The sequence below is a fragment of the Lathyrus oleraceus genome, chromosome 6 (genome assembly GCF_024323335.1).
Source record: "Lathyrus oleraceus cultivar Zhongwan6 chromosome 6, CAAS_Psat_ZW6_1.0, whole genome shotgun sequence".
In the NCBI taxonomy this organism is placed as follows: domain Eukaryota; kingdom Viridiplantae; phylum Streptophyta; class Magnoliopsida; order Fabales; family Fabaceae; genus Lathyrus; species Lathyrus oleraceus.
In genome coordinates, this window is record NC_066584.1 from 263549375 (window position 1) to 263562229 (window position 12855).

Consider the following 12855-nt stretch of genomic DNA (forward strand, 5'->3'; position numbering starts at 1 on the left):
AAAATTTGGTAATTAATTGATGAAATAACATGTTAAATCGATGAGAATCAACATGATAATATGTATGTATCAATTCTGGACTGTTTGAATGTTTTCCGTTGGAATTTGGAGTTACAGAGCTGTTGCATGGTCAAAAATCGCATTTTTGGTGCTGCATGTCTGGACGACCTCACCATGCAAGCTTCACCCAACGAGCTGTTGTGCTCGCCTCGCGAGGATGACAACATATAGTTGTTGTTCGCGGCTCGAATTGTCGTAACTTGAGCTTGAGGAATCGGATTTGAGGTGCGGTTTGAAGTGTTAGAAAGCTAACGCATGAAGCTACATTATGGTAGTTACTTGTGAGATGAATTGACATGTTTGAATACTGTGAGGATGTATGTTAAATGTGTGAATGTATGAATAATTGGGTGCATAATTGTACATGCTTAATGAAATGTTAAGATGATTTAACATGATTGAGTGATGTATATGTATTTGATATGGTGTTGTTGTTGTGAAGTGCAAGTTTAATTAGGTGATTTATTATACATTCTTGCTAAATATTAAATAGATAAGTGGTTCGGGTGAGAACTACTCGTAATACGTTGAATGTATGATCATTTACAGTCATAATAGGGATGTACTCGTTGCTATGTTGTTTTTGTTGCATGATTAATTACAGGCATAATGAGGCTATAACTATTGTTATGTTTTTGTTTTTGTGTGATTATTTTCAATCAGAGTGAGGTTGTATTCATTGTTGTGCTGTTGTCATTGCATTTCTATATGTCATGCATCATGTGTTGTCATTATTGTGAAAGAGGCATGTTCGCTAGATCCGAGTGGGGACTAGTAACTTGTCCTAAGCTCATAATGAGGGCTTGGAGCTCATAGTGGGTGTCGCAGCCTGAAAAATACAGGAGGTGCGAAAAAACAACCGGCGAGAAAGAAATGACAGAAGAGTCGCCACCGTGCGTTATTTATCCCAAAGGAGGGAAAGGAAACGCTCGAAGTAAAGCTGGAGAAAAGGAAAGGAAAAGACAAGGTCTCGCAACCAAATCTTGGGTTCGGGAGTCGATTATGCGAAGGGAAGGTATTAGCACCCCTACGCATCCGTAGTACTCTACGGGATCCACTCTTGTTTGTTTCTTGTCTAAAGGGTGTGTGTTTATCCAATGTACTATTTACTAAAAGGGTCAAGAGAAAAATGACTCGCACAGATATCGCATCCATTGCATACGTATCTCATCTGAATATGAGAATCAGAGTCTTCGTAGCTCGGGTACCTATGGGTTAAAGAGATGTGTGCTCGCTAAGACATCGTGTCTTATGCCTACGTATCTCATCGGGAATGAGAATCAGAGCAAAACGTAGTTCAAACAACTACGGGAACAAAGGTCTCGATTGCAACTAAGGCAAGAGAAAGGGAAGGTCTCGATCGCAACGAGGGCGAGAGAAAGGATCGCAACAAGGGCGAAAGCAAACAAGGATTAGTTGTTAGTCGTTAGTCAAACTCGGCAAGACATCACGTCTTGTGCCTACGTATCTCATCTGAACATGAGAATCAGAGTTGCCGTAGTTCGGCTACATAGGGACGCCAAACAAAACACACGCAGGAAACCGACTGCCAATCGCTGGACTTATGTCAGACTCCACACAAACAGGCAAACATGGAAACCGAATGCCAATCACTGGACTTACATCGGACTCCGAACCAACAAACACACACAGGAAACCAACTGCCAATCGCTGGACTTATGTCAGACTCCTACACACACAAAGGGTTTAACCGGACGCTGAATCGTCAGAAGCAACAACAAAGTTGAACAAACAAGCTAACAGGGAGTCTGGTACTCGAGCCTGCTAGCTGTCAAGCAAACACAAAAAAAAGAAGGAAAAGAGTTCCCGGAGAGATCTCGTACGACCTCCTGCCTACGTACCTCATCTGGTATGAGGATCAGAGCAACGTAGTTCCCCTACATAGGGATTGCCATCTGAATATGGACTTACAAAAGGAGGACACCAGTTGTGTCAAAGGAGAGTGGGCGATGTGTTCACGTCCTAGCAGTAGGTGTCTCAACTCGCTGAATCGAGTCTCAGGCAGTTACCTCTTTGCAATAGAACGGACTACATGCCACAAGATCGAAGACGCTCGGAAAGGTCTAGAAGTGGGGGAAGCTCTGCCCTAGAGTTGTCATGCAATGTGTACTTAAGTGTTAGGATTTACAAATGGGAATATCTACCTAATGTCAGCATGCAAAGAAAATGGGGATTCTAAATATGTTATCATACAAAAGGATATGGGAATCCTACCTATGTTATCATACAAAGGGTTCTATCTAATGGGTGCTACCTAATCGGAACAAGAGTTGACGAGTGGAGCAAGGAGAAGTGTTAGGGATAAGGGTAGATGGCGATGCATGAAGCAATCGACTTACAAGGTTGATGGCGATGCATAAAGCAATCGACTTACAAGGTTGATGGCGATGCATAAAGCAATCGACTTACAAAAGGGTGGATGAATACGTGCTGGTTCTGTTAGGTTTTGAGAAAAGTGATTACTCGACGTTGGATCGAGGTTTTGGTCTTGTTTTGAAATGATTATCGGATGTTCATTTTATTTCTTGTATTAACAGATGGATAAAGAATGAAAGAATATTATACATTTCATGGGAGAGGGATACATTTGTTATGAATGGGGATTGTTCATGGCAAACAAACAATAATAATACATGCCTCAAACACCATACAAAGGCCACAGTTAATCAAACAAGTAAGATATAAACAAGTATATAATCGAATCAAATAATCAAAGAATGAAATAATGAAGCATTAAACAATGTATGAGTGTAAGTGCAAAGGAACCGGCTCATTGTAAGAAAGCCCAAGAGTAAGCTATGTGAGGTCGATGGCGATGCTTAAAAAGCAATCGACTTACAAGGGTGTAAAAAATGGGCTCGATATTAAATCGAGAAAAATATGATTTTTATAGTTTTAAAATGGTTTTGAATTAAATTAAAATACAACAACTTTACATTATTAACAAAATGAACATATGAGTGTAATAAAGGCATAAACATAAAAAGAAACGAAAATGCTAAAAGAAAAAATAATATAGCTAAAAGAAATAAAATGCCAAAAAATGCCACACATGAGTATTGAACCCACCCCACTCAAGAATGTACACACTGCCCTTCTCCACCAGACCACTTATGATCATCTGCTACTGTGATACTATGTTAAATATATAAACCGAGATAAAAAATAAATAAAAAAAAGATTAAGGACAATAACAGAAAATACTAACATATAAAACCTTTTTATGTTTTTGTTTATTTCTATTAAAAAAAATTAAATTAAATAAATTAAAAAAAAGATTAAAAAAAGAAAAAAAAAATAACGAAATGGAGACGACGAAACAGGAACTCGTCTTCCTCTCTTCTCCCCCACCTGACGAACTCAACCTTCCCCAACAATGGCAATCTCACGAACTCGCCCCTCTCGTCCCTCTTATGACATCACTCATCAACGAAACCCTCTCACGCTCTCAAACTCAGCGAATCAAACTCTCTCAACTCTCACAAATATTTTCAATCAACAAGCATATGGGAAGGATAAAGAGAAAGAAAGAGAGGTTCTTACAAAGTGTCACTGCGGTGGTGGTGAAGGATGCGCAGAAGCTGGCCTCCAGGTAAACGATTTTGGGGTTTTTAGGGTTTTTTCTCAGATTTTCGCTTCCACCTCTCTCTGTTGTTAATTCCTCTTTTTTTTATTAGGGTTTATAGTCTCTTTTCCGCCTCCGATTTTTGTTGTGCTCCTCTTTTTACTGATTTTCCCTCTCTATTTATCTCCCAGCTTAGGGTTTTGAATCGGTCCCCTTGTGTCCAAAAGCGTATCTCTGCAAAACACTTTTTTGATGCTCAGAATTTGGTCCATCTCGTTTGATGCTTGGATCTGGAACAGGTAACCTGAGCATGTGCCTTCTTCTTTGTTTTTGTCTCTATTCTGTTTTGGGATGTTTTCTGGAATTACTGCCTTTGCTAATTACTCTATCTTTTTTTACTGCAGTAAATTAAATGGAACATGGGTTTGATTCAGTGTTTCACAAGTCTTTTTCATTTCTTTTGTTGCAGCAAGCATGCCTAGATTTGGCTCATCATCACAGCTCAAAGCTTAAACAACTTTGACTTAATGATGCAAGATTAAGGCATGTTTAGCCTACTGTTTCCATAACTGGTTTTTTGGTAGTGCACATGGATGAACTTTGTGGAAATGTTCTTCCAACTCAGCATAGGGTAAATTGTTATGTTTGATTTTGCACAGGTTGGAACTAATTGGTTTTGTCTAGTCTGTGAACTCATGTTGTTTGTGCCAACATCATTGCAGTCAATGCCAAAGTGAGGATAATTATCCTTTATTTGTTGAGACTTCACAGCAGATAATGTTTCGATTGGTTGGAGACCACTATTTTCAGCAAGGGCCATAGGGATAGATTCCAAAGCATCCCCAAAGGCTCTAATGGCATACTGTTCTACTCCAGGATATTTGTCAGCAGCTGCTTCGACAGCAATAGAGCATGCAATATCAGCCGAACCACCACCATACACAATAGAGTTATTGCGAATAAGATTCCTGGCCACACATAGTGCATCGTGAATACTGCGCTTTGTCTCTTCAATGATCATTTTGTTACCTCCACGAATGAATATTGTCACAGCCCTTGAATTAGCACAGTGCTCAATGTACAACATCCGGTCTTTAGTTGTTCCAAATGCTTTCTCTCTGACGATACCAGCCTTTCCTAACTTTTCTGCAGTTAATTCCTGGAACCTGGGAACAGTTCTTCCACCTGTTGCTATGGCAATCAATTCCAACTCAACACCACCAACCCACCTAACAGCTGGCAAGTTCCTGTGCATCAAGAGATGATTTGCTTCATCATCAAAACCCCATTGGCAAATAACAAGGGTTGTGCCCACATCCTTGCATTGTTGAACCGTGTCATCAAAATATTTCTGCTCCTGCTTCCTTAAAGTCTGAAACTTCTCCACTGTGTCAATATCAACCTTATGCTTGGTTTTTGGCTTTGGTCTGTGCAGGTTAGGTGTTGCAGCAGGTTGGTATAGCAGGGCAAATGCAGTAGGAGGCAAGAAACTCCAAAGTTTAAGGCATGACCAAGTTGGCATTAAAGTGAAGAAACCAAATCCACAAGGTAAAATCAAGGCCAACATGGACATGAAGCATGGAATGAGGATTAGGGTCATGATGGAAGACTCTCAATGACAGTGTTAAGCACATAAAATCCTTGTTCATAAGTGCTTGAAGATTGTATCAGTGTGTCAAATATGCCAAGTACTTTGGTCAATTTATCCCCTTGGCTGATCTCATTTGGTGCCTTTTGAAGGAAAGCCTGAAGTAGACGCACAAGGGCAGGAACATTTGAGGCTCTTTTCCAAGAGTCGGGTGACAAAAGAATCTCAAATATCTACATGTAAATTGGTGGGATGGGTGGTCTGTTTTAGGCTTAGTTGTATTCCTTTTTTTTTTTGAAATACTCCAGTTGGTTTGAAATGGTTTAGGTTAGGTTGTTGTATGTCGTGTTCCTAATGTGAATTAGTTGTCTGCTATAGGATAAATGTTTGACTTGTGGGGTTTACACTGCTATCTGTTTAGAACCCATTGCCATGCTTGAACTGATATGGTGTATTGGTGATGCCAGCTACAGGTATGAAGATGGTTTTGCATTTCCTTGGATAATGATGCTCTCGATGCAGGTTGGATGGTTGAGCCAAAGACCTATCCTGGACCTCTTTGAATTTCAAGGTTTGTTCACTTGTTTGGATGGATTGCTACAATGCTAATGTGCTTGACATAGGTTTCGAATATTATGCTTAGACTTGGTTTGGCTATAACTGATAGTGGAAGCATTTTGGTGCAGGCTTGGAACAGGGTGTTGTCCACTGTTGTGAGGATGCACTGCTGTTGAGATGCCCCTGCTTCAGATTCAGACTTGGTCATATGGTTGTGGTTCGCAGTGCACCTGTGTGAACCATGTTGAATCCTCCTACCAGGTAAGCTACCATGTATGCTATTTTATTGAGGTGTAATGTAAAAAACATGTGGGCTTAAGTTGGGAAATAGTTTTGAAGGTTTAACTTGGTGTATGGTCGTGTTCTGGTTGTGCAGGGTGATGCTCATGAATTTGTCCACAAGGTGCTTGATCATGTGGTAACCATGTTTGTGGCCTGTAGGTTGAAATTTGTTTCCAGTTGCCTTGCTAGCAGAATTTAGGAACTCACTCAAGTGGCAGCAGGTTTTGATAGTGACCAATGTGATTTGGTTTAATCTTTGCAGGTTATGGCTGGTGTGATCGGTTATGGACCAGGGGCGCAATTGAAACAGGACAGGTACATCTTGCAGCCACCGTCTTAGTTTGCACCATTTGGAACCAAATCTCTCAGCTCCTTAATTCGATCTTGGATCAGTTGCCTGTCTCTTGGCCGAGGTCTGCAACTTCCTCCGGGTCTAGCCCTCTTCTTGCTGCAGATTCAGTCATTCAAGATCATATTTAAGACTTGCTCCTCTTTATCCAATAACAACTTGAGAACTGGTATACCCCTCTTTTCTGCTGCTGTTGTGCGCTGCCCTATCTTTTAAAGGGATACTCGTTGAGTAGCTATAATTTGTATGAAAGAAATATTAGTTAAGAATGTATCTTAATAATTCTGGCTGACTCATTCCTTTGTCTTGAGCTGACAATGTTCTTCCTGTGAAATTGGCATTTTCAGGTTGAGCTTCTTATCCAGTCCCATCACTTCTACAAATCATTTGCTCCAAGAGAATCAGCAATCTCAAGCAATTGTATGGCATTCCGTGGCTCCAGCAGACACTCTGCTGCTGCTTTTTCACAAAGACTTTTTAAGCTGGGTGTAGATCTCTGTCTAAGATTATCATTTTGAACTGTAAATATTGTATTATGGGAATTGGTATCCTCAAATGAAATGTCTTCGTTGAACTCCATATTAATAAATGTGTTTCACCAACTAATAAAATGTCTTCGTTGAACTCAAGGACACTGAGTTTCTTCCGTTCTTGGCACCAAAGGAAGACTTTCTCAGCTTCCAAAAATATGTCTGTGCTCTCCATATGCATCAATGTTGGCAGCATAGCACTCAGATTTCATATTGCCAGCCAGATGAAACCTATGAAAACATAACAAGGACCGCTCAAGCATTCCGGCTTCGATGTACATCCGAGTCAAAGCAGATTGGGTGAACTGATCAATTTGGAGGCCCTTCTCATCCATCTCTGATATAAGCTCTTCTGCTTCACAAACCAATTTCCTTATACTGTACGCATACAAGAGGGTACGGTAACTAACAAGATCTGGCTCAAGGTGGGCCGCCTTCATTCTTTTAAAATATTTTGTTGCCATATCAACATCATTACGCTTAGTATGTAGAGAGATAAGAATGTTATAGGTCCTTGTGTCTGGTGAGCATCGCACCTCTTCCATTTTCTGCAGCAGTGAACTCAGTTCCTCTAACTGTCCATGGTTTCCACAAATGTGAATCATTGTATTGAATGTCACTGTGGTAGGCGGTATGCCTTGTTTAAGCATCTTAACAAAAGTCTCAGATGCTTCTTTAAGCTGACAAGCCTTTCCATATGTATCAATCAAAGTGTTATATGTATGTGACCCGAAAGAAACATTGGATTGACTTTGGTCAAAGTTGACCGAAAAGTCAACTAGTGACCAAAATCAACATTTGCTCAAAAATGTCAAGACTTGTATTTTCTTGTGTGGAATCAAATGTAATGGCTTAAAATGACATGAAATGGATTGAAATGGTTTGAAAAATGATTTGAAATTTGGTTTTACCATTGGTTTATTTATGACTTGAATGACTTGACTGATAATGTACAAGAACAAGGCCATGAAATGAGACCATAAGGTTAGGGTTTTGACATAGTATCCATGAACCAATAATATGACTGGCAAGTGGCTAGAAACACAAGAAACTTGGTTTTTTTCAGATGACCCATACCATAGATGTATCCACAATCACAACACCATGACTTTGGATCAAAAACCAATCCTCATATAAAACCAAAGTAAGGTTAGACCAAGCATGCCAAACAAACATAAAAAATTTAGGACCAAAATCGGGGTATGACAGCTGCCCCTATTTAAACATCTTTAACTAGAGAATATGAAGCAGGACGTTCTTCATATGATCATTGTGGGAGATGGTTAAATACTAAGAAGACCCGGATTTTGACCCTGAATCCCCATGAAATAATTAACAATGCCTATCAGAATCGGCAAAGAAGCAATCTCAAAAGAAGAATCCGTCTGGTACGGTGAAAATCGGCCTGAGTACCGAAACAGAAAGTTGACCTGGATACCAAAATAAATGGTAATACAGGAATACCCATGGCCTGAACGCCGCACATTAGTCTGAACACTAAGCATCGGAATATGAGAGTATCAAATGTTGGTCTGATCATCGGAAATCTGGCCTGAATGCCACTTCGGTTCGGATACCGGAAACTGGCCTGAATGCCACAAGTTGCCTCGACCTGATTGTCGGAAACTTCTTCGATCTGAAAATCAGAAACTGGCCTGAACGCCACTTCGGTCTGGATACCGGAAACTGGCCTGAATACCACAAGTTGCATCGACCTGAATGTCGGAAACTTCTTCGATCTGAATATCAGAAACTGGCCTGAATGCCACTTCGGTCTGGATACCGGAAACTGGCCTGAATGCCACAAGTTGCATCGACCTGAATGTCGGAAACTTCTTCGATCTGAAAATCGGAAACTGGCCTGAACGCCACTTCGGTCTGGATACCGGAAACTGGCCTGAATGCCACAAGTTGCATCGCCTTAATGTCGGAAACTTCTTCGATCTGAATATCGGAAACTGGCCTGAATGCCACTTCGGTCTGGATACCGGAAACTGGCCTGAATGCCACAAGTTGCATCGACCTGAATGTCGGAAACTTCTTCGATCTGAAAATCGGAAACTGGCCTGAACGCCACTTCGGTCTGGATACCGGAAACTGGCCTGAATGCCACAAGTTGCATCGACCTGAATGTCGGAAACTTCTTCGATCTGAATATCGGAAACTGGCCTGAATGCCACTTCGGTCTGGATACCGGAAACTTTCATGCCTGTCAGCATCGGCAGAAATAGGGAACAAAAATAATTGAGGCGGCACGTGGGCCGACGACCCATGCTGGGAATAGTAAGTCATGAACAACCTTCAGTCCGAGCACTGGAAACAAACTTCTGGCTTGTCACTTGGGATACCGAGAATGTTTTTATGCTTACATGCGTATGTTTGAATTTTTCGATGGCGTAATGCTCCATGAAAATGGAAATGCTATGCGATTTGGGAGGATGCAATGCAATATGACTCTACATGCAATGACGCGAAATGCTGGGGAAAATGCCAAGCCGAAGCAAGGAATCCTGTTGGGGAAATGACCGGCGGCGCGATGTTCTGACGATAACGAAATACCGAGACTCTGACTGGGGAGAGAATGGCACTGAAAACTTGTTGTTGGGGAAAGCGATAGTGGTTCTGGCAACCATAATCTACGAGAGATGACTCAGCAGGGGGAGGCAAACACCGATACGGTACCGAGGTTATGCTTCCAGGAAAGAGATCATCGATCTGGGATTGAAAACATCGATCTGGCATCGAACTCCGAGGAGCAGCTGCTTCTGCTGGGAAGATACAGTTTGGCACTGTCAACTCCGCTGGGGATATACAGTCTGGCACTGTTAACTCTACTAGGGAGTGTATAGTCTGAAACAACCGCTTGGGGAGTACCGTAGTGAGAACCTGTTGGGAATCTTAAGGAAATGCCCCGAGTGTACCTATTCTGAATAGATGATTCAAAGTACTTAAATTTTACAGCAATTTTAAATGTTCATCGAGCATGTACCTGTAAAGCTCTTATGTTTTATGATGCAATGTTTATCAAAAATTCGGACGTCATTTTTGCAAACAAAACAGTAAAATGAAAATGAAAACAGAGATGTACTGAATCACATGATTTTATTGATTGAATGGCCTCTGAATAGGCATTTACATCAGGAAGCAATCCCTGGAAAGAGGTAATTGCACAAAAGATAAAATATAAATTAATCTAATGGCAATGTGAAATGGATTTCTATTGGGTTCCAATTCTGCTATGACCCGCTCGTCTTCAAGATCTTCCAGATGATCAGCCTTCTAAAAAGGTGATTAGATTGTTTTCTTCCTTTTGAAAGTTTCCAGTCATCGACACAAGATGAGATTCAGAACTAAACTCAGAACGCAGTCATTCGCTAAATCCCTAACTTTTGCCTGGATTTCCCTTTTCGGGTTTTCAATCCACCGGGATACCCATTTTTGCCTAAGTTGCCTTTTCAGGTTTTCAACTTACCGGGTGTACGATCTTTTAATTTTTAAATCCCTAATTTTTGCCCGAACCTTTTCATTTTCTTGGTTCGTCGGGATGCCCATTTTTGCCTGGACTGTTCTTTTTACTGTCCAGCGGGTCTATCTCATGCGAAGTATTTTTTAACCGCGTCTGAGTTCACAGGGGAAGTGAAGTCTTCGCCATCCATCGTTGCAAGCATTAAGGCCCCACCATCGAAAACCTTGGTGACGATATACGGTCCCTCATAGTTAGGAGTCCACTTGCCCCTGTGATCCGTCTGAGGAGGAAGGATCCTTTTCAACACTAAATCTCCGACCTGGAAACAACGAGGACGCACTTTCTGATCAAAGGCTCTCTTCATCCGACTCTGATACAACTGCCCATGACAAATGGCTGCCATTCGCTTCTCTTCGATAAGACTCAACTCATTGAACCTTGTCCGAATCCATTCAGCTTCGTCTAGCTTGACATCCAACAGGACTCTTAGAGAAGGAATCTCCACTTCAACAGGTAGGACTGCTTCCATACCATACACAAGGGAGTAAGGGGTTGCCCCGGTCGATGTACGTACTGAAGTGCGGTACCCATGCAAGGCGAAGGGTAGCATCTCGTGCCAATCTCTGTACGTAACGACCATCTTCTGCACAATCTTCTTTATGTTCTTATTTGCTGCCTCAACAACACCGTTCATCTTAGGACGATAGGGGGAAGAATTGTGATGCTGAATGCTGAAGTTCTGACACAACTCCTTCATCATTTTGTTATTGAGATTGGAACCATTATCAGTAATGATTCTCTCGGGAATCCCATAGCGACAAATGATTTCCTTCTTAATGAAACGGGCAACCACATGTCTGGTGACATTCGCGAACGACGCTGCTTCGACCCACTTGGTGAAATAGTCGATGGCAACAAGGATGAAGCGATGCCCATTGGAAGCAGTCGGCTCAATATTTCCAATCATGTCAATGCCCCACATAGCAAACGGCCACGGCGAAGACATCACATTCAGAGGATTCGGCGGTACATGCACCTTATCAGCATAAATCTGGCATTTATGACACTTCCGAGCATATTTGAAACAATCAGATTCCATGGTCATCCAGTAATAACCCGCTCTCAACAATTTCTTAGCCATTGCATATCCGCCGGCATGAGTACCGAAGGAACCTTCATGAACTTCCTGCATTAACATGTCCGCCTCGTGTCTGTCCACGCATCTGAGCAAAACCATGTCGAAGTTCCTCTTATACAGCATATCGTCTTTGTTCAAGAAGAAACTGCCTGCCAATCTTCTCAAAGTTTTTCTGTCATTGTTGGATGCCCCTGCAGGGTACTCTTGATTCTTCAGAAAGCATTTGATGTCGTGATACCAGGGCTTATCATCAACTACCAGTTCAGCAGCAAACACATACGCGGCCCTGTCAAGGCGCATTACATCGATCCTGGGAGCATGGTTCCACCGAACCACCTTGATCATGGAGGATAGAGTAACAAGAGCATCTGCCATCTGGTTCTCATCACGAGGTATATGATACAGCTTTACCGTTGTGAAGAAAGTCAACAGTCTTCTCGTGTAATCTCTGTAGGGGACCAGAGTGGGCTGGAGAGTGTTCCAATCACCATTTACTTGATTGATTACTAGAGCTGAATCTCCGAAGATGTCCAGAGTCTTGATTCTCAAATCAATGGCTTGCTCAATACCTAAGATACAGGCCTCGTACTCAGCTTCATTATTGGTGCACTCGAAAGTCAGACGAGCGGTGAAAGGCATGTGGGCACCTTTCGGAGTAGTAATGACAGCGCCAATTCCACTTCCTTTGGCGTTGACGGCCCCATCAAACGTTAAAATCCACTTTTCATCTGGATCAGGTCCCTCCCCAACAACTGGCTCTTCGCAGTCTTTCATCTTGAGGAACATGATGTCTTCATCTGGAAAATCAAACTTCATTGGCTCATAATCATCAATCGGTTGCTGAGCAAGATAGTCTGACAGAATACTCCCCTTGATGGCTTTCTGGGATGTATACTGGATATCATACTCTGTCAGTACCATTTGCCAACGAGCAACCCTTCCAGTGAGAGCTGGCTTCTCGAATATATACTTGACTGGATCCATCTTGGAGATCAGTAAAGTCGTGTGAGTCAGCATATATTGTCTCAATCGCTTAGCAGCCCATGCAAGTGCACAACATGTCTTCTCAAGCATTGAGTATCTCGACTCGCAGTCTGTGAATTTTTTACTCAGGTAGTAGATGGCATGCTCTTTTCTACCTGTCTCGTCGTGTTGACCGAGAACACAACCCATGGAATTGTCGAGTACTGTCAAGTACATAATCAGCGGTCTCCCTGGGACTGGAGGCATGAGGATAGGAGGATTCTGCAAATACTCTTTTATCTTTTCAAAAGCCCTTTGACAATCGTCGTTCCACC

General features: G+C 41.9%; 1 protein-coding gene across 1 annotated transcript; it reads right to left on the reverse strand.

The window, feature by feature from the left end:
* Positions 1 to 4184: 4184 nt before the first annotated feature.
* Positions 4185 to 5168, reverse strand: LOC127095069 (T-complex protein 1 subunit epsilon-like). The gene has a single exon (XM_051033814.1). The coding sequence runs from the start codon at positions 5166 to 5168 to the stop codon at positions 4185 to 4187; it is 984 nt and encodes a 327-aa protein (XP_050889771.1).
* Between the last annotated feature and the right edge of the window lie 7687 nt (positions 5169 to 12855).

What these genes read in the sequence shown, in the direction of transcription:
- LOC127095069 (XM_051033814.1), bottom strand. Translation starts at nt 5,168, where the DNA reads ATGCCAACTTGGTCATGCCTTAAACTTTGGAGTTTCTTGCCTCCTACT.